The 24969-nt window shown below is 39.6% G+C and overlaps 1 protein-coding gene across 1 annotated transcript in view; it reads left to right on the plus strand.

Moving 5' to 3' along the window:
- The window catches only part of Mamdc2 (MAM domain containing 2), a 151747-nt gene extending 126987 nt beyond the window's left edge, over window positions 1-24760 (plus strand). The window contains exons 12-14 of the mRNA XM_055613915.1: window positions 17185-17444; window positions 23564-23648; window positions 23774-24760. Of these exons, the coding sequence (XP_055469890.1) occupies window positions 17185-17444; window positions 23564-23648; window positions 23774-23838 (410 nt within the window). The 3' untranslated portion in view covers window positions 23839-24760. The remainder of the gene's footprint in view (window positions 1-17184; window positions 17445-23563; window positions 23649-23773) is intronic.
- The last annotated feature ends 209 nt before the right edge of the window (window positions 24761-24969 follow it).

A 24969-nucleotide genomic window follows, 5' to 3' on the forward strand; every position in this document is an offset into this window, starting at 1 on the left:
CTCAAACCAACTTAAGTGGACAGGGGCTCTCTCTGACATTTGAAACAGAAAAGGTCCGTTCAGGCACATCCTGATGCAAGGGATAAACTGTATAATCGTGAGACTCTTCACTCTCTTTCCACTGGGTTTTCTGGATTGGCTCTCCTATCATGGAAAAAACTGGCTACAGAAGAGGCAGCCTCATAGACTTTCAACACTGAATTTTGTGGACAGGGATAATTTAATGAAAATCTCCAAACTGAGCCCTTTTATTGAGAAAGTGTATTACAATGGAGTCCTGGCTGACCTGAAACTTGCTAGGTAGACAAGGCTTAAATTCATCTGCCTATGCCTGCGTCCTAAGTGCAGGGCCTGTGATACAATGCCCAGCAAAAATGAGCCTTATTAGCTCTAAATAGCAATGTCATGAGGGCAAAGTGCTATAAAACTGTTGATTCTCCACAGTACTTAATATTGTGACATAATACATTATAGATATGTAAAAATCTTTACGGGATAAGTGAACAAATGCATGAATAAGTGAATGAGTGAGTGAATGAATGAATAAACAAAAGCCTTTCCTGGCACATGTAAGAATGCTCATTATTTAGCGAGACCTCCAAAACCTGGCATGGTGGCACAATTTATAATCCCAGCACTCAGGAGACTGAGGCGGAAACATTACAAATTCAAGGTCATCCTGGATCACATAATGGGATCCAGGCCACACTGGACTCTATAGCCAGACCTGCCTCAAAATAAAAACAAACATACAAACAACAACAAAACCCTCCAAAGGAAAAAAAAAAAGTAGGATTGTGGGAAGATACAAATTTTAAAAGCAGGGGTGCAGTAGTTTAGATCAATTAGTTTAGCTAATCTGTTAGAGGAATTTTTCCTGAGAGAAGGTTGATAGTTTTCATTCTTTTTATGCAGACATAAAGAACGCTTCAGTTAGAGGTATGAAAACATACCATCGCAGATTAGCATAAAGTGACTGCAAGGTGTGGGGGCTGGGAGGGTGCTATTCTGGCTAAAGAACATCATGGAATGCATTGGACATGGAAGGCAGGGAAAAGTCCAAGTAGTAAATAGTGAAAGAGCTGCTCCTGAAAAGAGCAAAGGAAAACAACCAGGCCGGGGGTGGGAGAGACCCACGAGCTTTGGAGTTGGGACAATCTAACACATTCTACTCACCGAGTATGGCCTTAAGAAAGCTACTTAAATTCTTAGTTTCAGCTTTGACTTCTAGAAAAATGAAAAATACTACAACTACATACTCATTTACCTAATTTCAAGGAGTGCTCCAAGATCAAGGTGTCAACATGGTTGCTTTCCTCTGGCCTCTCTGGATTGCAAACAGTTGACTTCTTGCCATGTCCACGCATGGCCTTCCCTCTGCGCCAACACATTCCTGTTGTCTATTTCTTATGACACTTGTATTGAATCAGGATCCACCCTAACAATCCTCTTTAAATTCAGTTACATCTTGAAAAGCCCAATCTCTAAATATAGCCATACTCTGAAGTACTGGGGTTAGGACTTCATCATGTGTGTTTTGGGAAGATGTGGCTTAACCCATAGCAGACTCCTTCCCAGAAGTCGGTGTGATGGGCTGGAGATCAAAGAAGAAGGAAAAATTCTTTCATGTTAAATGAGCAGGCATGTTCCTGCTCTTCATGGCTTTATGCTACGGTCTAGGCTTGTCTCATAGAACATGTTCTACCGTCTTCCCACACATTCAAAACTGAAAAATATATCAAAAACATGTGGAAGATGTATTAAATGACTCGTAAGTCTAGTTCTTTATTGACAGCATCACCAGGCTATGGGAACATGTATTAATAACCTTAGGGTAGCTTTGTTTGAAGATGATGTGGTTGTGTTCCCTTTGTCTCTTTGAAAACTTAAAAGAATGTTTCAGCTGGCTAGGGTGAATCTTCACAGCCTAACCACGAATGCAAATGTTTCTCACTGAACTCCATATTTATTCTGAATGAATACTAGACACATTAAATGAAAATCTTTGGTGCACAGTGTAGAGAATGCAGATTTTTAAAAAATAAACCATTTCACCTGCTTCAATATTAAATTCCAAAACATTTACAAAATGCCTTTCAGATTTTTAACTAATAAAATATTTTGGAATCTATCTTTTTATCCCTGTGCATACCAATGCAAGCAAGAAAACAAATTCTACTATACTATGCCCAGGGTACGGCAGGCTCTATGCCTGGAATCTTTATACCCTTCCTACAATCTGTAAGTTAAAGGTCCCATTTTTCAGACGGAGAAATAAAAGCTTGAAGAAGTTAAGTGCCCTTCGGAGCTACACAGTAGTAACCGATAAAGTGGGAATTGTATTTCGGGTTTATTTGGTTCTGGTGACCATATTCTTTTCACACTCCACACTGGTATCACTGACACATCATTCATGGCTCAAAATGCATATGGCCAACAGAAATGATCTACAGGTTTCCCATTGCTAGTGTCTGTATTCCGATATTATGCGTGTAACTCCAGGAGTGCAGCCCACTCTCTTGATGTCTATCCCGACCACATGGAAAGTAGCTTTCTTGTCTTTAATAGCATGGGTTAAATACGGCTGATGTATCAGCTCTCAGATCAAAGAGAGGCAAGTGTGACTCATTAAAAAATGAAAGCATAAACAAAGAACTGATTGGGTTTTTCTATACATTTATTTGACTGGAGACAGTGTGTGTGTGTGTGTGTGTGTGTGTGTGTGTGTGTGTGTGCGCGCACACACACACACACACACATGCACATGCCACAGTATGAGTGTGGAAGTTAGAGAACAACTTTCTGGAGTCTGTTTTCCTTCTACCATGTGAATTCCAGAGATTGAACTCAGATCATCAAGCTTGGGGCAGGCACTTTTACCCCCTCAGCCATCTCACCAGCCTCCAAAATAACTAATTGTTCAAGCTATCAACATCAGAAGTGAAATGATATGTAATCAAATATCTTAGAACTGGAAGTTACCATTAATATTCTTCAATCCAAGGTCCCTGCTTGGTTCATTCCATACCTCCTGAGCACTCAATACCCCTTACATATTTTAAAAAATCCAAATAACTCAGAGCTACAAGTAAAGCAGGAAAGGCCAAGTTCTAGAGATGATGGAACAACGTCTCCTTGGCAGCATCTTGAAAGATAAGCTAGAGTAGATCAAGAGTAATGGATCAAGAAAATGGATGCATGACATAAATAATAGATCAGGACTCTGGATGCGTGAGGGAAGAGCAGGTGTGAGACATGCAGCCCTTTAAGCAGTGAAACAGCTTTCGTGAAATCTCAGTTACAGTGCTGGCTCTAGGGTGCTGCCAACCGGGAGTCGCATGAGAGTGGAGCGTCAAATGTGACCTTATATGGAGGTAGTACACTTGAAGCTATGAGTCCCCACAGCAGGAATTGGGGGGAGGGGGGAATGCCATACAACAAGGAGTTTTGATCCATCCAACAATGATGCATCTTTGACTTGGCCACTGCTATGTCCACTTGACTGCTCAAGAGAGTGGGGACATCTAATAAATCACGTTGAATTATGTCTCTCGGCCATCACCTAGAGAGTAATAAGGGAAAAGTACTTTTTAATACACTCCCACCCTTACTGGCCTAGACATGTGCCCTTTCTATACTGACTCCCTCCTCCTAGCTCATTCACATGGGTGCAGAGAAATTATGCAGAGGCTTAAGCTAGGAGTGCCTGAAGAAACCTCTACGTTGAAGATCAAAGGCCATCAGCATCTGCCTGGAGCCCAAGGTAAAGCATCTATCAAGGTGCTCCTCAATCAGTTCTCTTTTCACTTTCCTTGCTTAAAAGCCTGCCTGTTTACAGTTGGCAGAACTCACACAAGGGAGGAAAAAGAAATGCAGGGGGAGGAAGGCATACAAACCTGTTTTATAGACAGCTACATTAGATGGTCAGTCAATACATGTCCAATAAATGAAAAGAAATGCTCAGAAAAGCCACACTATAAATATGTCAAGCTGCTGTGTGTCTGTCAGGATCAATACATCATCTCAGGTTAAATAAAGACAAGCCCTGTGAATGAAGCCCTTCAATTTAGCTGCCAAATGGGTCAAATAATGCCAATTTCCCAGGAATGGAGTGTTTGGGAGGTGTCCTGCCTGTTCTGATTCAGTGTCTGTGCCCATCAGCTCCTCGCCTGAGCTTAGTCATAACACTCTTAGTTTTCAGTTCTGTCACATAACAGGAGAGGTGTGGATGAGATGAGGCTGAGTTCATGTCACTATTGTTAGTGAGAGCCAACCGCTCCTTTGAATAAGCAATCTTGAGCTTTTAGGGCCATTGGTTAATTGCCAAAATGCTAATGAAGTTAGTTTTGACCATTTTGTTTCTGCCAGTGTTCTTGTTGCTTTTATGGAGATTTTTTTCAGAGATCCTTATTCTGCTTCTTTGAAACCCATCATGCCACCTGGTTGTTTTTTAATAGATTCATGTTCTTTGGTGAAATGCCCCATTTTATCCATTTTCTTGACTCTATCCACAAATCTATGTACACATATAAATAGACACATGTGTTTTGTTGTGCTGGGGATTGAACCCAGGGCTCTGTACATACCAGCAAGAGTAACATTATTAAGCTGTACCCCGACCCTTCAAACTCATTATAATACTCAAACCATTAAACTATAGTGTCTTATGTGATAAGTCCATGTATGGGTTGTTTGCCACAGTGGGGTTTGTCTATTTTCACACACACACACACACACACACACACACACACACACACACACACACACTTAAAATCTATGATAAATATTAGATGTTGCAATTCTGTGATGGAGTTTTCCTCCCAGAATATAAGAACTGAGGCAATGTGAAGTGGGGCTATGGCTTGCTTCCTGGACACACATCTGGTTCTGTCTACAGCCCAGGCATACTTTCCAAGAATGGACTATGGAGTTTATTGCAGAACTGTCCTCTATACTACATACTAAACTTAAATGCTGTCTCTAGCTGGTGAGACGGCAGGAAACCCTACTTTGTTTTGCATTTAACTTTCTGTCTCTTAGTCTCTTCAAGTTAAGAAGCCTTTCACAGAAGGCCTCTATAAAACTCTACCCAGCAGGGTATCAAAGCAGATGCTGAGATTCATCTCCAAACTTTGGGCAGAGTGCAGGGACTTTGATGGAAGAAGGGGGAGATAGAAAGACCTGGAAGGGACAGAGGCTCAACAAGAAGAGCCAAAAAATTTGGGCCCAGGGGGTCCTGAAAAGATAGATGGATAAACCAAAGACCGAGCATAGAAAAGACTAGACCCCCTCCTCAGATATAGCCCATGGAAAGCTCAGTCTGCATGGGGATTCTCTAGTAAGGGGAACAGGGGCAGTCACAGGCATGAACTTGGTTGCCTGCTCTTTGATCAACTCCCCATGGTGAGGTGGCCTTACTAGCCCACAGAAAAAGGATCCCAACAGTCCAGATGAGACCTGAAAGGGTAGGGTCAGATAGTAGGGGAGGAAGACCTCCTCTATCAGTGGACTATGGGAAGGATATATGGAAGTGGAAGGGAGGGTGGGAGCAGGAGGAAATGAGGGAGGGGGCCACAGCCGGGATACAAAGTGAATAAATTATAATTAGTAATAATAGAAAAAAGAATTTGATAAATATCTCAAGAGAAGATTGCCATGTCTTTCGGTCTCTCTTTCTCCATAAAATGTGGCCCTCCCAACCCCAGCTGCTTGAGCAACTTTGAACACTAGTTACTTTCTGCTCACATCATTCAGTCTGTTGGTGTCTCTACAGCAGTGCTTAAAGGAAGCAGCTCGGGGAGTCTTGAGCTCATTCTGTGGACCTTCTCTATTTTCTCTGCACCTTCCCTTTTCTCTGGCACTTGTTGATTCTTTGCTGCCTTACAGCTTGGGACATTCTCTGACAGCTCTGAAATAGGTGTCAACTCAGCTAGATCAGGATTGATCAAGGGGATGTGAAAATAAAAGAAAGGATAACAAGCTCTACAGAAGCAAATTGTGTTTAATCAGAACAGTGAAGGAGAGCAGGCGTTTATACAGCAGAAAAAGGAACTTTTCAGATGGAAGATTCCATCTGTAGATATGTTCCCTTGCAGTTTCAAAGTTGTAAATGAAAACAGAGGTTGGTATGCTGACCTTCTTGTCAGGAGCTTCTTGGCTCCTGAGATGTTATAAGCCTGCAACTTTCCTGTCAGTTTCTCAACTTGCCTGAGGCTTTTAAGTAATTAGCCCTTCCAAACACTCTCTTTTTTTTTAACCTGTCTGTCCTAAATTTCCGTAGGTAAAGGAGAAGCAGTACCAGTCACACACTAGAGCCTGAAAAAAGCCACTCTGATATCTCTTTTTGTGACATCATTTATTTACCACAGATGATTTTGCTTAGAAGTTGCATTGCTCTGTTCTGCACTACAAGCCAACCAGTCACAGTTTTAGAAAATCTTTATTATTTGACAATTTCAAACATGCATACAATGTATCTTGATCATATCCAACCCAAATCCCCTTTTCTACTGTCCCCAAACTTCTCTCTATAGTTCCCCCTTCCCACTTACATGGTTTTTTGTTTTGTTATGTTTTTTTTTAGAAATAACCCCCTGAGTCTGCATATGCATGGGTGTGGGGCACTCTAGCAGAGCATGGCTTTTTTAGTGGCCTCACCCCTAAAGGAAAATTGCTCCCCTCCCCCAACAACCATCAGTTGCCAATAGCTCCTCAATTAGGAATGGAATATCATGAACCTCTCCTACATCCATGCCAGAATGGTGTCCCCTTGATCTTGTGCAGATAGCCATAGATGCTGAGTCACACCTAGAAGACAGCATTTCACAGTACCCCTCCATATACCCCAGCGCTTACATTCCTTATGCCTTTCCCCCAATGTTTCCTGAGTTTTAGGAAGCTGATTTAGATGTCCCATTTGGAGCTGAACATTCAACAGTCACTTATTCTCAGCATTTGGATCAGTTATGAGCCTCTGTTGTAACCACTGTTAATACAAAAGAAAGCTTTTCTGACCAAGTGTTAGAGAAGCACTAATCTATGGGTATAAACACAAATATTTACAAAGAAATTTGACACCATGTCAATTTACAAAACAACAGTAGTACATTCTCTCTTAGGGCCTATGACCTCCCCAGCCATGGGCCTTTAACCAAGTTTAAACTATCAGCCATGAAATCCCTTAGATGAAGTAGATCTCAAATCCACTGGGAAAGCAATTGTTTGCCCTCACAACAGCCATGCCACTATTGCACAAGTCCTGACTTGCCTAGCAAGTCAGTATTGCAGCACATAGGATCCACATCTGAGAAATCTGCTGATGAATTTTCTCCCCTCCCCAGCCCCTACCCCTGCAACATGAATATAGCACCTTTGAGCACGATAAAAACGAGCCATCGCATATGCGCTACTATTCCCTACTGCCATTAAGGCTTTCTTCCTCTCCCTCCTCTCATGCACCCTTTCTAGCTTTCTGACCTCTTAAGATTCTCCAAGTTAAACACAAAAACATAAAAATTTGAAACTGAAATCCATGCATGAGAGGGAACATGCAGCATTTGTTTTTCTGAGCCTGAACTACCTCACCAGTTCAAAACATTTCTCTACAAATTTAATAATTACATTTTTATTTAGAACTAAATAAAATCCTATTGTACAAATGTATCGTATTCCATTATCTATTCATCAGTTGATAGATAATTAGGCTGATTTCATTTCCTAGCTACTGTGAATAGAGTGGCAAGGAACTCAGTTGGACAAATATCTAAGTAGGATGAGAAGTCCATAGAGTATGTACCCCAGAAATAGTGTAGATGGGCTGGTAATATTGTAATTACAGCTTCAGATTTTATTAATTTATTTGCTCTGTGTGTGTGTGTGTTTTACATTTTATATTTTCTTCTCTTAATTCCTGTGGGGATCAAATCATAGTCATAATATCATAAACAAAAGTATATACAGTTTAAAATTTTTAATTTAATTCATCATTAATAGTAATTATTATCGTGTATGTGTATACACACATGCATGTGTGTGCACCATGGAGAACATGTAAAGGTATTCATTTTGCTCAGGAATGTTTTGTATATCTGTGTTCTTCTGTGCTTACATGTGAATTCTGAGATATTTTTTCCCATTTTGGTAAAGAATGTCATTAGCATTTTGATGTGGATTGCAATGAATTATAGATTGCTTTTTTAAAAATAGAAACTTATTTACTCTTACATGTATGGCTGTTTTGCCTGCATGTATGTCTGAGTACCATATGTGTGGAATGTCCACAAAAGCCAGAAATGGACACCACATCTCTGGGACAAGTTTCTAATCTGTCATCTTACCCATGAGTACCCCCAATCATAGTATATACAATTTATATATAGTATATACATCCCAACAGAGAATGTCGTTGCCTGTGTCTTTCCTTGTATAACTCCCCATCCTGAGTAATAAACACTGTGGACTTTTATGTTAAGAAAAATATTGCAGTTGTACTTGTCAAAGCACAATAAAGCAGATGACTTACTACCATCATGGAGGGCATAGGGACCAGCTCAGGGTGATTTCTCAGTGTAGCGGAGAGACTGGACTTAACCTGAATACAACATACAACATGGCCAAGGAGGAATAGAGAAACAAGGAGCTTCACGAAATCAAGGCATGGAAAATTAACAGGAAGTAACGTCAGGACAGGAAGGATTCCTGATGAAACTGGCCTACTGGGATTCTTGATGAAGGTAGCCTAAGGTTATCATGCTGTCACCTATGGGATGGTAGAAGATGAAGGAAATTATTATATGTCTCCTTGATTAGATATCAAGGGTGGAAGGTTCCTGACTTGGAAAGTTGCTTGGAAAATAAGATTTTGTGAGGAAAAGTAGGCCTAAGGAAAGAGTTAGGACTAAAGTTGGGTCAAGCAAGAATCACTGAAAACTCTGAGTATTAAAGTGCTGCAAATGTGTTCTTTGCGCTCCGTACTCACAGAAAACAGTTGGCCAACCAGGTCATAATATTTAAAGCAGTGTTTTTCAATCTGTGGGTTGAGACTCCTTTGGGAGTCAAATGATCCTTTCACAGGGGTCACATATCAAATATCCTACATATCAGATATTTACATTACAATTCATAACAGTAGCAAAATTACAGTTATGACATAACAACAAAAACAATTTCATGGTTGGGGGTCACAACAACATGAGGAACTGTATTAAAGGGTCACAGTATTAGGGAAGTTAAAAACCACTGAATTAAAGTGACTTGTGTAGTTAATATAATGTTGCTTAGATGAATAGCCCTGAAATTTTTCTTTGATGAGAGATATATCCTGAAAAAAAATGTACTTTAACTCAACCAATTAACAGCAGTTCATAAGTTTTTGTTTCTGTTTTTTATTTTTATTTTTTGAGGAAGACGTTGAGAGCCTATTATAGATCAGACAAAGAAACATATACATTAAATATCATGGAAATCTACTTAGTGAAGTTTTTATAATTATCTGCTTTTTTCTAAGGTAGCCACAATGAGCTTTCTTGTTGCTAGGTTCACATTGTAAGCAATAATGAATTGCATGGCCTACATGCATGATTGATTGCATTTAGTCCTAACAAACCTTTCTATGACTCCTTCTCAAATGTAGATAATAAGATAACAGGAAGGACCTTAAAAGGTGGGGCTTCCTACTTTATATACTGGAAAGTGCTCCACTGAGACTTAGGACAGTAGCACAGTGTATGTCTCCTTGATACCTCCTGTTTATGTATTTAGTGTCAATGGCCATGGGGCCCTTTTTTAATTAACATAATGCATTCTGGGACTTTTGGGGGACACATCTGTGTCTATAGACTGCATTCTACCTTTTTACTTTCCATTTTTAAAGCCCATCAGTTTATACTTGGATGAGCATATATAGAGAGAAAGGAGAAAGGAGAGAGGCATCAAAGCTGTTCTATAAATAACTGCATTAAATACTAAGTCAATATTAATCCATTAAATAAAATGAGAAGCTAAAAAAAAATCCCTCTATAACTACATCAGGTAATTTTGTGCCTGTCAGGATCAATACATCATCATCTATCCAGTTGCAAGGGAGATACCATTTCTGCTTTATTAAAGGGCAATGCAGAAAGACCTTTCCATATTCTGAGGTTAGTATGGTATAGTCCAATAAAAAGACAAAGCATTCAGCAGTGAACTGTCTCTGCTCTTTGTTGGCTGCAGAGCCCGGGGCATGATTCCATGGCCTCTCTGAATCTGAGTTCCCTCATATATAAACCAGCAATAACAGTTAATGCCCTCCTAGTCCTTCGGGTTGCTCTGATAATGAACTGGTAACAAATAAAAGCTACCAAAATGTGTGGTATCATTATTTTCGCAGTTGGTGAATCTTTTATTGAATCTGATGTCTGGCTTTGTACTACTTCCCTGGACTCACAGTCTCGTACCATGTGTGCCTCTATAAGTTACAAAGCCACTGCCTGTGACCACCAATACATTTTCTTAGTAGAAAGCAAGACACTTCACAGAGTCATTAAACCAAAATTCCACCTAATCACATTCTATCCACTCCCAGCACAACAAATGATAGAGTATGGCTATTTTTAGGTTTGCCAGCAATATCCATGCCTATGAAAAACCCATAACCAGCATGTCAGAACTGTTATTTCATAGACTTACAGCTTGTTTTCTACTTTCATGATAACATGGAGTTTCTTGTTTTAATAAATATATGGGTAACAATTTTATTTAAAAGCTATTACAAGTAAGCTATTAAAAGGAAAATATTAAAGGTAAGTAGCACATGATAAGACAAAAAAAATCATGAAGCTAGAGCCTGTATGATAAAAACCTTAGTACAATGATGGCCAGTAATTTTTAATTTTTTTCTAAAAAGACAATAAGGACACCGTCCAAAATCTCTAGCCTACAATTTCACCACTAAAAAAAAAAAAAAAGCAAGCATTCTGTGACAGATGGAGAGTGACTAGCATCAAGGTGGCATGGACATTGCAGGATTTATCTCTCTGGCTCCTGCACCATCTGTGTGAGTAGCTCTAGCCTACAGAACCAGAAAGTTTCCTAACACAGATGCCACTGGGCTTCTTGTTTATAAGACAGTGATGGCGAGGCATAACAAACTTCCTATGGTTTTATTGCTATTTATATCATGCCAGCCAGTCAGAATTCTTTATAAGTATTTGTTTTAGAAGGATTTTTTTTTAATGGGGATTTTTGTGGCCAAATGATAATGAATAAATAAATCAACAGATAACTGTCCAGTTCGTGAATAATTTCTTCCCCCTAACCCCCATCGTCTCAGCTCACTGACGATGAGACGATGGCCCACTGAGTCTCCTAATAGGTTGGCTTCCCATCCCATCCCTCCTCCTAGAAAAGCAGCTCCATTCACTGTCTTAATGATTCCAAAAAAAAAAAAAAAAAAAAAAAGTCATCATCACTCGGCATGCTCTTTGATGTCTGTCTTCCAACACACTAATAAGTGAAAGTAGGAGCCTTCTCTATTTCTAAGAGCACAATATCAAAGAATAATTTATTTCTGGAATTGTGCTTGTTAAGAGAAAATGAAAATTATGTATTTGAAATGTTGTTTGGGTTTGGTTTGTTTCCTCTGTTCTGTTTGTTGAAGCAAGGTCTTAGTAACCAGGTGGCCTCAAACTTCTGATCCGGCAGGCATGTTGTATGTGTATGTGCCTGCATATGTGTGAGTGTGTATGTATTTAGTTGAAGAACAGCTTACTTCAAGTCATTGTCTTTTAAGATTTGGGTACCTGATATCCAGGTATGTAACCTGGCTGCTGCAGGGGTCTACATTGTCTGAGGAATGAACTCCAGCTATTATAAAATCTCCAGTCTTTCCACAGCTAAGCTTCCCATGATACTGTCTGATACTGTCAGAGCCCACTTTGCCTGAGAAGGCTTCTGTGAAATGCCTTTTAATGGTGTGGTAAAATGTTTGAAAATGCAAAATAAAACCCATTACTCCATGTTCTAACCTAAAGAATTAATTGATAAAAACTGCTAAAATGTTGGACATCATGTGGGGCTTACTGTTGTAGTGGGGTTTTTTTCTCCCAGCTTTAAGGTCCTGAAATAAAGAATAAATTTATATTCACATATAGCTAGGCTATATAGCTAGGTTCTTCTCTGACTGCCTCATAACTTAAAATAACCATTTTTGCTAATCTACAGTCTGCCACGTGGCTGGTTAACTCTGTTCAGGTACCATGCATCTGTCCTCCTCACATCTTCCTGGATGAATCCTCAGTGCCTGGCTCTATCCCAGAATCCTTTCTGCCTGCTAGATGTCCTACCTTCTCTTCTACCCTTTCCTATAGGCCATAGGTTTTTTTTTTTTTTTTCATTTTTATGGATGAAAATGCATCCATACAATACATAAAATATTCTCTCTATAACTGACTGGTCTGACCTGTCCCCTTACCGCATCCTCATTTCTGCCAAAAGTCCTTTAAAAGGCCCCCATACTAGCAGCCTGATGGCACCTCCTGCTATATAGAAACTATGTGTGCTTCAGTCAGTGGTAAAATGTACATCATAAGCGTTTGGCTCGGTGACATTAAGCACATCACTGTGCAGCCACCATCCTCATCCTGCCCCAGAAATTTGTCACCTTCTTAAACAGAAACTGTACCCATTAAAGACTAACTCCTCAGTTGTGACAAGCTTTTCAACATGGCTAAATTAAATGGGTGACACAACAAACTCAAAAGTCATGAATCTGGGAAAGGGACAGACAGGAAGTCATGGGTGGAAGGGAGGTATTAATAAATAGGAGGGAAATAAGAGCAGTTGGGAGAGTAACCAGCTTGCATTGTCAAAGAACTAATCTAATAAATAGAGTAACGTTGGAGGGACAGTTTCTTAACAGTTGTTTTTCCCAAAGCTTTGATGATTGCCCTTGATTTTTAGGAGTGCCCTTCCAGCATAATGAAAACAACTCCTTCCATGGGGCCTCATCACACAGACTGCCAAAACCCCTTCCCAATCCTGTAACAGAGAGCCAAGGGGCTAGCAGAGCAGCTGTCTTGCAGCTAAGGATTATGAGCATGGTGTGAGTCTCTGCTTCTTGTGACATCACAGTTGTCTCACAAACAACAGATGGGGCCCCCAAGTGTGCAGTAGCTTCATGGGACTCCTGCATCTTAGATGTCGGACAGTAGCCCACAGAAAGAAAGGACTTTATTCCCCACCATCACACCACAATCCTTTCTACAGACTGGAATCATTCATATGCAGGAACCCAGGAGCTAGCCTTAAGTATCAGTTCTGTGGCATGCTGGGAGACAGACAGAGCTCAAAGCTGTAATGTGGAAACATTGTCAGCACACTCAGCTTTTCTCTGCTTTCCAAACATGTGTGAGGCAGACTGGCCTCTCTGAAGTTCTCTGGTGGTTTCAGAAACAGGAAGTATCATGTGCAAATCAAGAAGGGAGAAGTAGTGGGATGGTGGTGGTACGCACTCCTTTAATCCCAGAATTCAGGAGGCAAAAGTAGGAAGATCTCTGAGTTCAAGACCAGCCTGGTCTACAGAGTGAGTTCCAGGGACAGCCAGGGCCACAGAGAGAAACCCTGTCTTGGGGAAAAAAAAAAGGAGATGTATTTATAATCAAAAAGAATAATTAATTCATACATAGGAGGGGGTTCTGATGAACTGGCAAGCTTGTTAAAATCATATATTTAGGAATAGACATTGATCTAGATTGCTTGAAATCAGTATTTCCATATACATGTGTTCTTACTACAAACCATACCCTGAAGTGATTTGCAAAGGCTAAAAATATTGAAGAGACGTAGACTGGAATTAGTGTCCTAGAAAATCACTCCCCTTCCAGATATGACTCCTCTTCCAAAAGGAGCACAATTACATGAGTGAAGCAGCATGGATTGATTTCCTTTCTTATTCCATAGCATTAAGCCCAAAGCTCTCTGGAACTGGTGGTCTTGTCTTAACTAATAGCTTTCACTTGACACCGAAGACTCAGAAATAAAGGAACAGAAAGCAGAGCGGGCTGCAGAAGTTGCATCTATATGCGTGTGTGGTCCAAACAAGGGGAATGAGAGTGTAGGAGGCTGCAGAGGCAGCCCTGATTTAGTTAGATCCTGTGCCAGGAAGAGTCTGGCACAGAGCAATACTTTCCCTTTCAATGCTGAGAAACTAGTATCTGGCGTCCATGAAGGAAAGAACTTGAACCAATACTCAGAATGACCATGGCCAAGAATTAGCATCACTAAGTGAAAGACAATCCCAGGCCATCTGTCACTCAAGATGCTCTGCTTCCTACTTTATCACTTAGCCCCTCATAGTCTTTTCTTTGCACAGAGAAAGCGTTTCAAGAATAATGCCTTTCCTACTAGACTCTCATCTGTAGCAAAGGTCTTTTACATGGGATTTCAAGTGGCCTTTGGAGAACTCCAAAGCAAAATACAGTTTTTTCATTGTGTTTTTTTTTTTTCGTTACCTTAAAAATTATTTCTTGAGATATTTTTCTTATACAGCTCAGGCTGGCATCAAAGTACAATCCTCTTGCCTCAGTCTCACAAGTACTGGGATTGCAGGGGTATACTACCACACATACCTAACTCAGGGTGCTTTTTAATTTAGCATGCCTTCTGTTACCATCAAAGTCTATTGTGCCACTAATTTGCACATAGGAAGCACAGAACTCCTTAATACACGGTTTGATGACATACCATGGCCATTTTCACGCCTTAACCTTGTTTTTCATGAATGTTTTTCATGAAACTATATTAAACATACTCATCCATTAGGCTTGTGTGTGTATGTGTGTATTTGTATGTGCACCCATAGCCATGTGTATTTGCTTACTCTGGCACTAGCTTAAGTGGTACAGTGTTATAGAAAATAAAACACAATAAAGTTTTCCTGCATTGCTGAATGTGAAAAACACCCAATGTAGCAATTTTTATGCCAATGAACAAATGAAAGTTAGACAGTTACGGATTATCATACATATGAATTCTTTTTTTGAAACAAGGTTTCAGGGCTTTTTAAAAATATGTTTTCAATAAATTTTTTGAGACAAGATCTCAAGTAGTCCAGGCTAGCCTCAACTCACTGTGTAGCCAAATATGACCTTGGACTCCAGTTTCTTCTGCCTCTGCCTCTGTCTCTGCCTCCAAAGAGCTGGAATCACAGGCATGCACCACTACTCCCAGCTTTATGCATGTTCATTTTTAAAAATACCTCAGATGATTTGGAACTTGTTTGAGAGCATTTGCTTTAATAAGCCTCTGATTTTTATCATATCTTGGATTTGTAGTAGCTTTGCCTTACAGCATCCAACTCAAATGCCTATCTCATTGCCAAGAACTTTGTTCTTTCAGTGTGAGTTGGTGGGTCCATATGTTCTAGAAATGATCAGAGTTGTTTGTGGCTTAGTGCTATGAAAGAAAATATGTTCACCCACCTGCTCACAAATATTTCTGAGCATCTACAATGACAGAGCCCTGCTATAGGAACTGGTGATTCGGTACTGAGCTAAACAATGAAAATCTCTGTGCAATACAGAAGAGGGAAGCAAAGATTAAAGAGGAGAAAATTAGGGAACCCACTAAAAGGCAATTAAATGTTACTAAATCATAACAAATTAATGGACAAGGTGTGCTGAGGGAGCAAGTAGGAGGGGGAGAGGGCGACTTGAAACTGTGATGTCAGAATAGGTCCAATAGACAAGGAAACACCTAGGCAGACACTTAGAGGGAAAGAGTGAGACCCAAGAACACCTCCAGAAGAGCCAGGGTTAGCATATGCCAAGGCCTGAGGTGATATCCAGGAGTAGAAGCATCCACTTAAGGAGGGATAAGAACGAGTAGTGAAATGTAGGTGATGGGAGGCAGATTGTTCCGGGCGCTAAAGCAATCCTGAGGCCTCTAGCCTTGACTCTGGGCTGAGCTAATGGAAGCTTTAAATGAAGGCATGGTACCATTTAGTTTTGGGGGGTTGGGAAGATGCCAGTAGGCAAAAGCACTTGTGAAATCATGAGGACTAGAGAGCCCATGGATGCAGTAGCACCAGCATCTGTAATCCCAACACCCCTCTGGGGAGATGAGAGGCAGAGACAGAGGATTCCCCAGCTCACAAGCCTGACAAGCTGGTACACATCACAGAAAAACAGCAAGAGAGAAGGCAGCAACCAACACTCGAGGTTGTTGACCGCCACACATGTGCAGTAATCAGACACATGTGTCACACATAGATACACTGTGTGTGAATGCACACATACACACAGCATACACATACATATTAAGCATTGAGAATAATGATCACTATAGAAATTTCTGAGCTTAGACTGTAGGAGATAAGGGAGGAACAAACACAGGAGCTAGCAATCTGTCATGTTAGTCCAACGGGAAATGACTAGATCAGTAGAGGGAGTGGTGCGAGGCTCTGGAAGGTAGAGCCACCAGGAATTCCTGACAGCCTGGATGAGGAGAGAAAGAGGGAGAATGCTGTGTGGCTCCCATGTTTGGGGCCGGAGCAACTGGAAGAACTGGAATATATTTGAGGGGAGGTGGTATGCTTTAGTTCTGTCAGACTGCTGTGAGAAAGAATCATGACAGCTTATAAACAACACACACTTGTTTCTCAAAGTTGTGGAAGCTCCAAGACCAAGGTTCCAGCAGATCTGGGGAGGGCCTTCTTCCTCAGATGTGGCTCTCTGTTCAAGCTCCCCTCTCATGGTAGAAGACATGAGTTAGTTTCAGAAGTCCTTGATACTGATCTCATCTGGGATAAGGGGTCACTGCCCTCATGATGTAATCACATCCCTACTTCTCCTCTTAATATGGATACCCTAAGCATTTGGGTTTCAGTGTATAAAACTGGAGGGAGTACAAGAATATTTGGAATATTATCTGTGAAGCAGTGATATAATCATGCCACTGACATAATACTGGTGCATTAATCACCTTCGGTCCATGAAACTGAATTAAAAACCATTGAGTGAGAAAGTCCTTTGTGGTCTAATCCTTACAGCATGTCAATTTTTCTTGGATCATACCTACTCTCCAGTATTATAAGATCTTTTTCTCAGTATTACAGCCAAAGTGTCTACGTTTCCAGGAATGCTAAAAGGAAAAATAAAATGTGATGGGGTCTTTTGTTAACTGTGCCTGCTTTACATCTCTCTCAAGGTTACTACATGTATATCGAGGCCTCCCACATGGTATATGGACAGAAAGCACACCTCTTGTCCCAGCCGCTGAGAGGCGTCCCTGGGAAGCACTGCTTGACTTTTTTCTACCACATGTATGGAGCAGGAACGGGCCTGCTGAGTGTGTATTTGAAAAGGGAAGAAGACAGTAAGGAGTCCCTGCTGTGGAGAAAAAGAGGTGAGCAGAGCATCTCCTGGCTGCGGGCCCTGGTTGAATACAGCTACAAGAGGCAACACCAGGTAAGCCAGAAGGGATGGGAGCCATCAGGGAAGCAAGTACTGAAGTACCTGGTGCTCTCCTGTTTCTTGATGCAAAAGAGAATATTTTGTCCTTTTTCAGAGCCAGAGATAAAGGCAGGATTAATTGAGAGTAAATATAATTAGCCTGTTATTGATTAACTGAGCAGTGAATGGAAGGCAGGGAATGGAAAATCAGACAGGGACAGTCATGCGTAAAGTGATTGTTTTTTACAATTCAAGGATGAAAGGGTACCTTTTTTGTCTTGGTGTGTTGTGCATGTCAAGTACATTCTTCAAGAAAGGAAGTCTTCTTTCTTCTAAATACACCACTACTCCTATTACCCATGATCTACTTGTATGTAAGAGCTTTTGTTCTAAGCTGCCAGTTAAGAGTGTGTATAGCCTGTGGTTAGTTTTTTAAGCCTCTGTATTCATTACTGTGTCACTGTAGAGAAAATGGGGATCTTGATCCAAAGTCCATGGTCATCTCCTCCCCAGACCCCCAGCTCCCCATGTGTTAAAGAAAACCCTTGTCCTGGATGTACTCGATCATTCCAGTAGAGGGGGATGAGCAACTTTTCTAGCCTAGAAAGCCTAGGTTGCCTTCTGATAGCCACAGACTTCACATGGCCTCCAAAGCTGAGCTCTGGGGAGGCAACTTTTAGACTCCCAACAGTTCTTGAAACCACTCTGTAGAATTCTGGTGTGAGCATGCTCTCCAGCTAAAGCTTCCAACTTCCTCTGCAGCCTTGTGTCTGGGTGATAAATCTCCTGGGCCCACTTAGCTCTAACCACTGGCTGGCTGCCTGCTCTAAGCTCAAATCTTCCTGGGAAGAGGTATACAAAATATGGACTTTTATTTCCATCCTCTACAATGAAAACTGATGTTATAAAGAGCTAAACTGAAGATATAGCAAGTCAAGTGGCTGGATACAATGCCACTCACGCCGCTACATTGATGAGGAACAAATGATAGGAGAAACATGTTCTGCTATCTAGAAGGATCTATCAGCTAAGCACAAACAACTGTTTGGAGATCTATTAGAGAATGGTAGATTTCTCCATGAAGATTTTTTTATGACTGCTATAGAAGATACATAGGCCAGACCAAAACTTACTAATGCAGCTAGTTGATCATCATTCAGAGATGACGGCTCAATCTTCTTAGGCTCCAGGGAAGTCAGACCCTTTATCAAATGGAACTCAAGGCATGGTCCAAGTACCAGCAGCATCAGAAATACCTGAAATACAATTTTACCCAAAATGTTATTTCCCAGGTTCCACCTCAGAATACTACATGAGAAACACTCAAAGGCTTTGGAACCTCAGAAATTTATTTTAAGTAAGTCCACCAAGTGATTCTGATGCAAGCTAAAACTAGAAAATCTCCAGAAATAAATGAATCTGATTCTTTAGGGATGGGACCCAAAGCACTGATACCCCCATGCCAATCCTACAGTGAAAGTATCAAATCCATTACCTTATGCATGCCAGGCAAGTGTTCCATCACTGGGCTGTCCTTCCTAACTATGCTCTCAAAAGACACTGATAGACAAATGCTCTAAAATTTGTGTTCTGGGGATCAACACAGAGGCCCTTGCATAAAATATACTATGCATATATGTAACTGTGTAGGTGGTCTTAGAAATTGGTTTTGTTCTTATTTTAAGAGATCTGGTTATGTAGCCCAAACTGGTCTCAAGCTCAGAATTCTCTTTCCTTAAATTCCCATTGCTTGGATTCTAGGCACGAACCACCACGCACAGCTTGAAGTACTGTTAAACATAGATTAGCAAAGCATCTGGAGGGCCATTTTGGAATGTTGCAGTTCAAAAGTGCAAGGTGGTTATAGAAGTTTTCAGTTCACAATCCGGAAGGAAGACTCTAGAATAGACTGACTCCTTTGGCTAATAATGGAACAGGTAATCATTTTCTTCATTTGTACTTAGTGCTCACCTCAAGAATCCCAAATACTTGAGGGGGACTAGGCTATAGCCTACTGTCTAATAAAATACAGACACATTCGTGCACATAACCTGGCCATCTGTTCCACGGGGCACTTACACTGCTAAGAGTTGTCCGTAGGTTGTTCCAATTAGTGTCATAGCTCCATTTTATAGATAGAGGAAAACAAATGGCTGGTGGAGAACTCACACCCAGATCTGCCTAGTGCCAAAATCTGTTTTCATAACCACAGTCCTACACTGTCCACTGGCCCAGAGAACTTCCAAACTGTCCTCATTCCCTTAGGGTCACAGGCACCAAGTGGCCTTGGGCAAACCTGTCTTCTCTGGGATTTTTTCAGCATCTTCAAAATGGGTAAATAATTCCAACCATGCTGACACCAGCAGAGTAAAACTGGGTATCAAAAAAGATTATGTGTGAAAGGGTTTTATAAACTTCAATGTACCAAATTATTTTTTAAAAAATGTTTCACAGTTTTAAAAACTACATTTTTTTTTTCACTCCCTGGTCTCTAATTCTCATTACCATAGCAGAACTGATATTCACAACAGGTGTATCAGGCATCCAGGTTGAGTTCTTGTAATTTAATATAAAATATCTCATTTTAATAAACATTTATTGATCATGGGCATGTAATAAATGCTAACTTTCTGCTATAAATATAACATACGAAGTTTTTCTTTTGAAGTTTACATTCTTGTGGGAGAGCGATTTTAAAAAAAAATACACTAAATTATAAGCTAATGACTGGATAGATGGCTCATACTGGAAAGAATCTTACTCTCTCCCAGAGAACCTGAGTTTACTCCCAGCACCTATGTTGGGTGGTTCACAGCTTCCTCTAATTCCAATTACAAGAATCTGACACCATCTTCTGGCTTCCATGGGCATAGACACACACACACACACACACACACACACACACACACACACACGAAAAACTTTTAAATCATAAGCCACAAATAGATAATATCAGTGCCAATAAAAATAAGTCAATTTGAAATCACAGGAACAGAGTTGAATAAAGGGATAGCTGAGCAGAATGTGGCATGAAAAGTGACGAAATGATAAGTTGATGGTCAAAAAAACCCTGTAACATTTCATGTAGAGAAAAGGAATGAGTTTTGAGATCTATTGCACAAGAGTGACTACAGTCAATAATAAAGTATTACATATTTTTAAATGACTAGGAAAATAAATTTTAAATATCTCATCACTGTAAAATGATAAACCATTAATAATCTGCTTGATTTAATCTTTGTGTATTATTAATGAATATTGAAATGTCATGTTGAAACTTATAAAGATATGACAGCATGGTTTGTCTATTAAAAATAATCTTAATTGAAGAGGGAAAAGGGAGATCAAGATGATTAGCTGATAAAGTCAAAGGAGTATTAGGATAATTTTGCAAAACATTATAGGACATGGTATTTGTTTTGAAATTATTCCAAAAGCAGTGGTTTTAAGGTAATGATCTGATTTTAAGCAATAGCTCTGGCACCTAGTTGGAAAGCGCAATGTTACAGGAGGCAGGATACTTGGACCCTACAGCACTAGTCCTGGCAAGAACAGCAGGTTGGCTTGGAAGCAGCAGTAAGAAGCCTGCAGGGTCTTGCTTCTGAGATGTAACCTAAGCTGGTCTTGAACCCATGATCCTTTCTTAGCTTATCAAATGCTATGATTTGAAGTATTAAACCACCCCACCCATCTTTACTTTGTTTTCTTATAGCTGCCTTAGTCTTGGTAATTTTGACTTGGTTTTCTGTAGAGTTTTACATGGTACTTGCTTTTAATTATAGCTGCTACCAAACCCCTAATTGTATAATGATATTACAAAAATGAATATAGGCCCATCTGATGTTGAATCTTTGGATAACTTTTAATGAGTATCCCACAGTATTCCTAAATATTGAATTATTTCTATCTAAAATTTCTAACTATCCTATAGCACCCTTGTAAATGCACTTGGATGTCTCAGCCTGCAGTTTGGGAACCAATAACATATCTAATTTAATCCCGTATTTGTTGCAGTTCTCCTATAAACAAATATTTGTTTATTGGTTGCTACAGCATAGGGTTGGTTAGATTTAAAGTATAAAGATAAGCCAAAATAATCTTGTAAAATGAAGAAAAAAAAAGAGTTGCTACCACATAACAATCACAACAGAGAAGGTACAGGGCTATCACATGGTTGTCACTCAAATATTAAAGGAATTCATAAAAGGTTTACAAAGTCCAGAGTTTGGCCAAATCACTGATTATTCAGAATATCATTCCATCGGAATTTGTCTTTTAGAGTAATTTGAATCCAAAACCCAATTGTTGTTTGTGTTCAGAAAACAAAAATGCTTATTAATTGCATACATATATTCTTCTGTGCAGATGCATTAGAACATTTTGCCCTCTTTTCTCACCTCTTATTTTGATTCTTTTTTAGGGTTATATATGAATTAGTGCTACTAGAGAAATAGAACTCAGGAATATGGGTAGGCAGATGGACAGATGGATGGAAGGGAAGAGAAGGAGTTGCTATAGAAATTAGTTAAGAATTTCCATGACGTGTAGTCTGCAATCCGGGGGACCAGGAAAGCTGTAGCACAGCTTAGTCTAGTATCTGAAAATGGGGGAAATAATGGTCTAACCTTCAGAAAGACCTGAAGCCTTGGCTGAGATAAGTCTTAGGACCAAAAGCCCCAGAGCCCAGCATTCAGATGCCCAACAGCTGGAAGTGATAGCTGCCCAGTGCCAAAAGAAAGAGAATTCACTTTTCATCTGCCTCTACCTGCATTGAATAATTGCCACACATCCTCACCTGGGCCACTTTTTTAAAGGCCAATCTCCTCCCAGGAAGTCCTCCACAGACATGGCCAGAAATAATGGCTTATAACCACCTTGATACCCCTTAGCCCAGAAAAGTTCATGCTTAAAATTAATCATTGCATGTTACAGACTTAGAAAGTTTCCTTGACCTTATTTTGCTATATGTCTGTCATTAACTTCATTAATTTCAAGATAATTACATAAACTTATTAATTATTCAATTTATTTTTTTAATTTTGGGTAGCTTTAATAAAATTAACTTAGGAGCTTTTTAAGTAATTAATCTAAAGCATAAACTGATCTAATGACACTGGTAGGGCAAGTATGTGTCTTCTGGACAGTTATCATCATCCACAAACTTCTCTGGAGAATTCCATCATTTATTAACCATTGTTGCAACATCCTTGGAGCTGGTGATCTATTTTCCTACATTAAGAATATTTGTGGGCTGGAGAGATGGCTCAGTGGCTGAGAGCACTGTCTGCTGTTCCAGAGGTCTGAGTTCAATTCCCAGCAACCACATGCTGGCTCACAACCATCTATACCGAGATCTGGTGTCCTCTTCTGGAATGCAGGTGTAGATGCTGATAGAGCACTTATCTACACAAAATAAATATTTTAAAAAATAATATTTGATTACTTCTTCAAAAACTCTAAACTCATGAAACAGAACGCCCTCCCCTATTTCATTGGATTGTGCCTTTGATGTTATGGTATTGAACATAAGTGAATCACCTTTTGAATTTAATTATTCTACTCAGTATTATTAAACTTTTCCACCTAAAGCCAGTATCAAAAGTAGACTCAGTGGGAGCCTAAATGAGCTGATGAGTCTAGCCTAAGAATGCTGGGAGATGCTAGACCCAGAGTGTTCTAAAAGGTGTGGTTGTCAGGTCACTAGGAAGCACCCCTGATTAAGCATCTCTGGGGAACTGCCTAAAGATGCCAGAGGAGTCGCCAGGGTGCCATACTTCACTGTAGGATATTTAGATTACAAATAACCTAATTTGAATTTGTAATTTTATTTTAGTTATTGTTGTCTGGTTTTATTGGATTTGATCTCAGAGACTGGGTCTCACTATGTTTCCCCGGCTGGCCTCAAACATGCAAGGTAGAGTGGGCTGCCCTAGAATTTACTAAGTAGCTACACTGTCTTGAATTTGCAGCAATCTTCCCACCTTCGCTTCTTGACTGCTGGGGTCATAAGAGCCAGGCTTGAATTTGTAATTCTGTATTCCTTTCCTCAAAATCAGCCCCACCATAGATCTTCCCTAAACAGCACAGTTTTATCATCTTGACTGTTTCTAATTTCAAACTGCATTCATTTTCAGATAATTTTTGAAGCCATTCGGGGAGCATCAATAAGAAGTGATATTGCCATTGATGATGTTAAATTTCAGGCAGGACCATGTGCAGGTAATATTTTCCTCAATTACGGAAGCTTGATTGGAAGTGGGATTTTATAATATAGTCTCAAATTATAAGAATGCAAAATTATCTTTTCTATAGAGAAAACAATTATTGTCCATCTTTTCTGACAGAAATGGAAGATACAACTCAACAATCATCAGGATATTCTGAAGACTTAAATGAAATTGAGTATTAAGAAATGATCTAAATTGGATTAAGAAGATAGAAGTTGTACCTCTCTTCAAAGTGAAAACAGAAGAAACGAATACTGGATATTCTTAACTATTGCCTAAATTGAAACGACTTCAGAACACCCTCTCTCATTACTTTTGAAAACTATATCTATGTATATATATATTGTTGACTCAGGGCTTTTGTCTTTTTTCCCCTGCACATTTGACAACTGTTGCTAGAAGTACAGGCTACTGGTTTTGCATAGACTGTTTCAGTTTAATTTTGGTGCCATCTGAAATACAAATGCACTATCGTGTTGTCATTTCAAAGTAGACATGTAAAGGGCACAGTCAAGATGAATGTGCTTATTTAAGCCTGCATTCAGTGAATGTATTGGGAGATGATGTCTTGGTGGTTTTCCTTTTGAGTTTCGAGTATGAAAATTTTACTGAAATAATGCAAGGTGTCAGTAATATCTGCAAAATGAATTCAGTGTTCATGGTAACAAGTTATTCTGGAAATAAAGTCTTGTTTGTATATTTTTTTTCATAAAAACGGCTATAAATCTTTACTATTTTACGATAGGTATGCGAAAGGAGTGTTCATAGAGCCCCAGAGTAAATCCACACTAATGAATGCTGCACTGCAAGGCAATGCTACCTTCACTGTTCTCTATTTGAACTTCTGTGGACAGTTACTAGGAGCATCTGGATAGAAATGCACCTTTTCGAAAAGGCATGCTTGAATTTTTTTATATACACACACCCCAAAATTTTTATTGTTAAAACAACTTGTTAAACAACTTGACCGATTTTTATAATAAATGTTTTTGTGATATTTCAAGTAGTATATAGTGTCTATAAACTATGGTTTTCTCTTGACTTATTTAGAGAATGGTATATATGTGTGCAATTGTGTGCCAAACAGCTGTCTAAAACTTTAAAATGACCTAATAAAAGATAATTTGAAAATCCTTTCATTAGCAATTAACTCAGTTCTACGTTATTTGTCTTTATTAGAACATATTCATTATGTAATCGCAAATTCTAATTTGAATCTCTATTCTGTCATAATTAAATGTTTTAAGTCACCTTATTAGTGACATTAATACCACATATGTTCATATAATAATTAATATTTAAAGAGTATTTCA

This window comes from Psammomys obesus, unplaced genomic scaffold, assembly GCF_907164565.1.
Source record: "Psammomys obesus unplaced genomic scaffold, mPsaObe1.curated_primary_1811, whole genome shotgun sequence".
NCBI classification, from domain to species: Eukaryota; Metazoa; Chordata; class Mammalia; order Rodentia; family Muridae; genus Psammomys; species Psammomys obesus.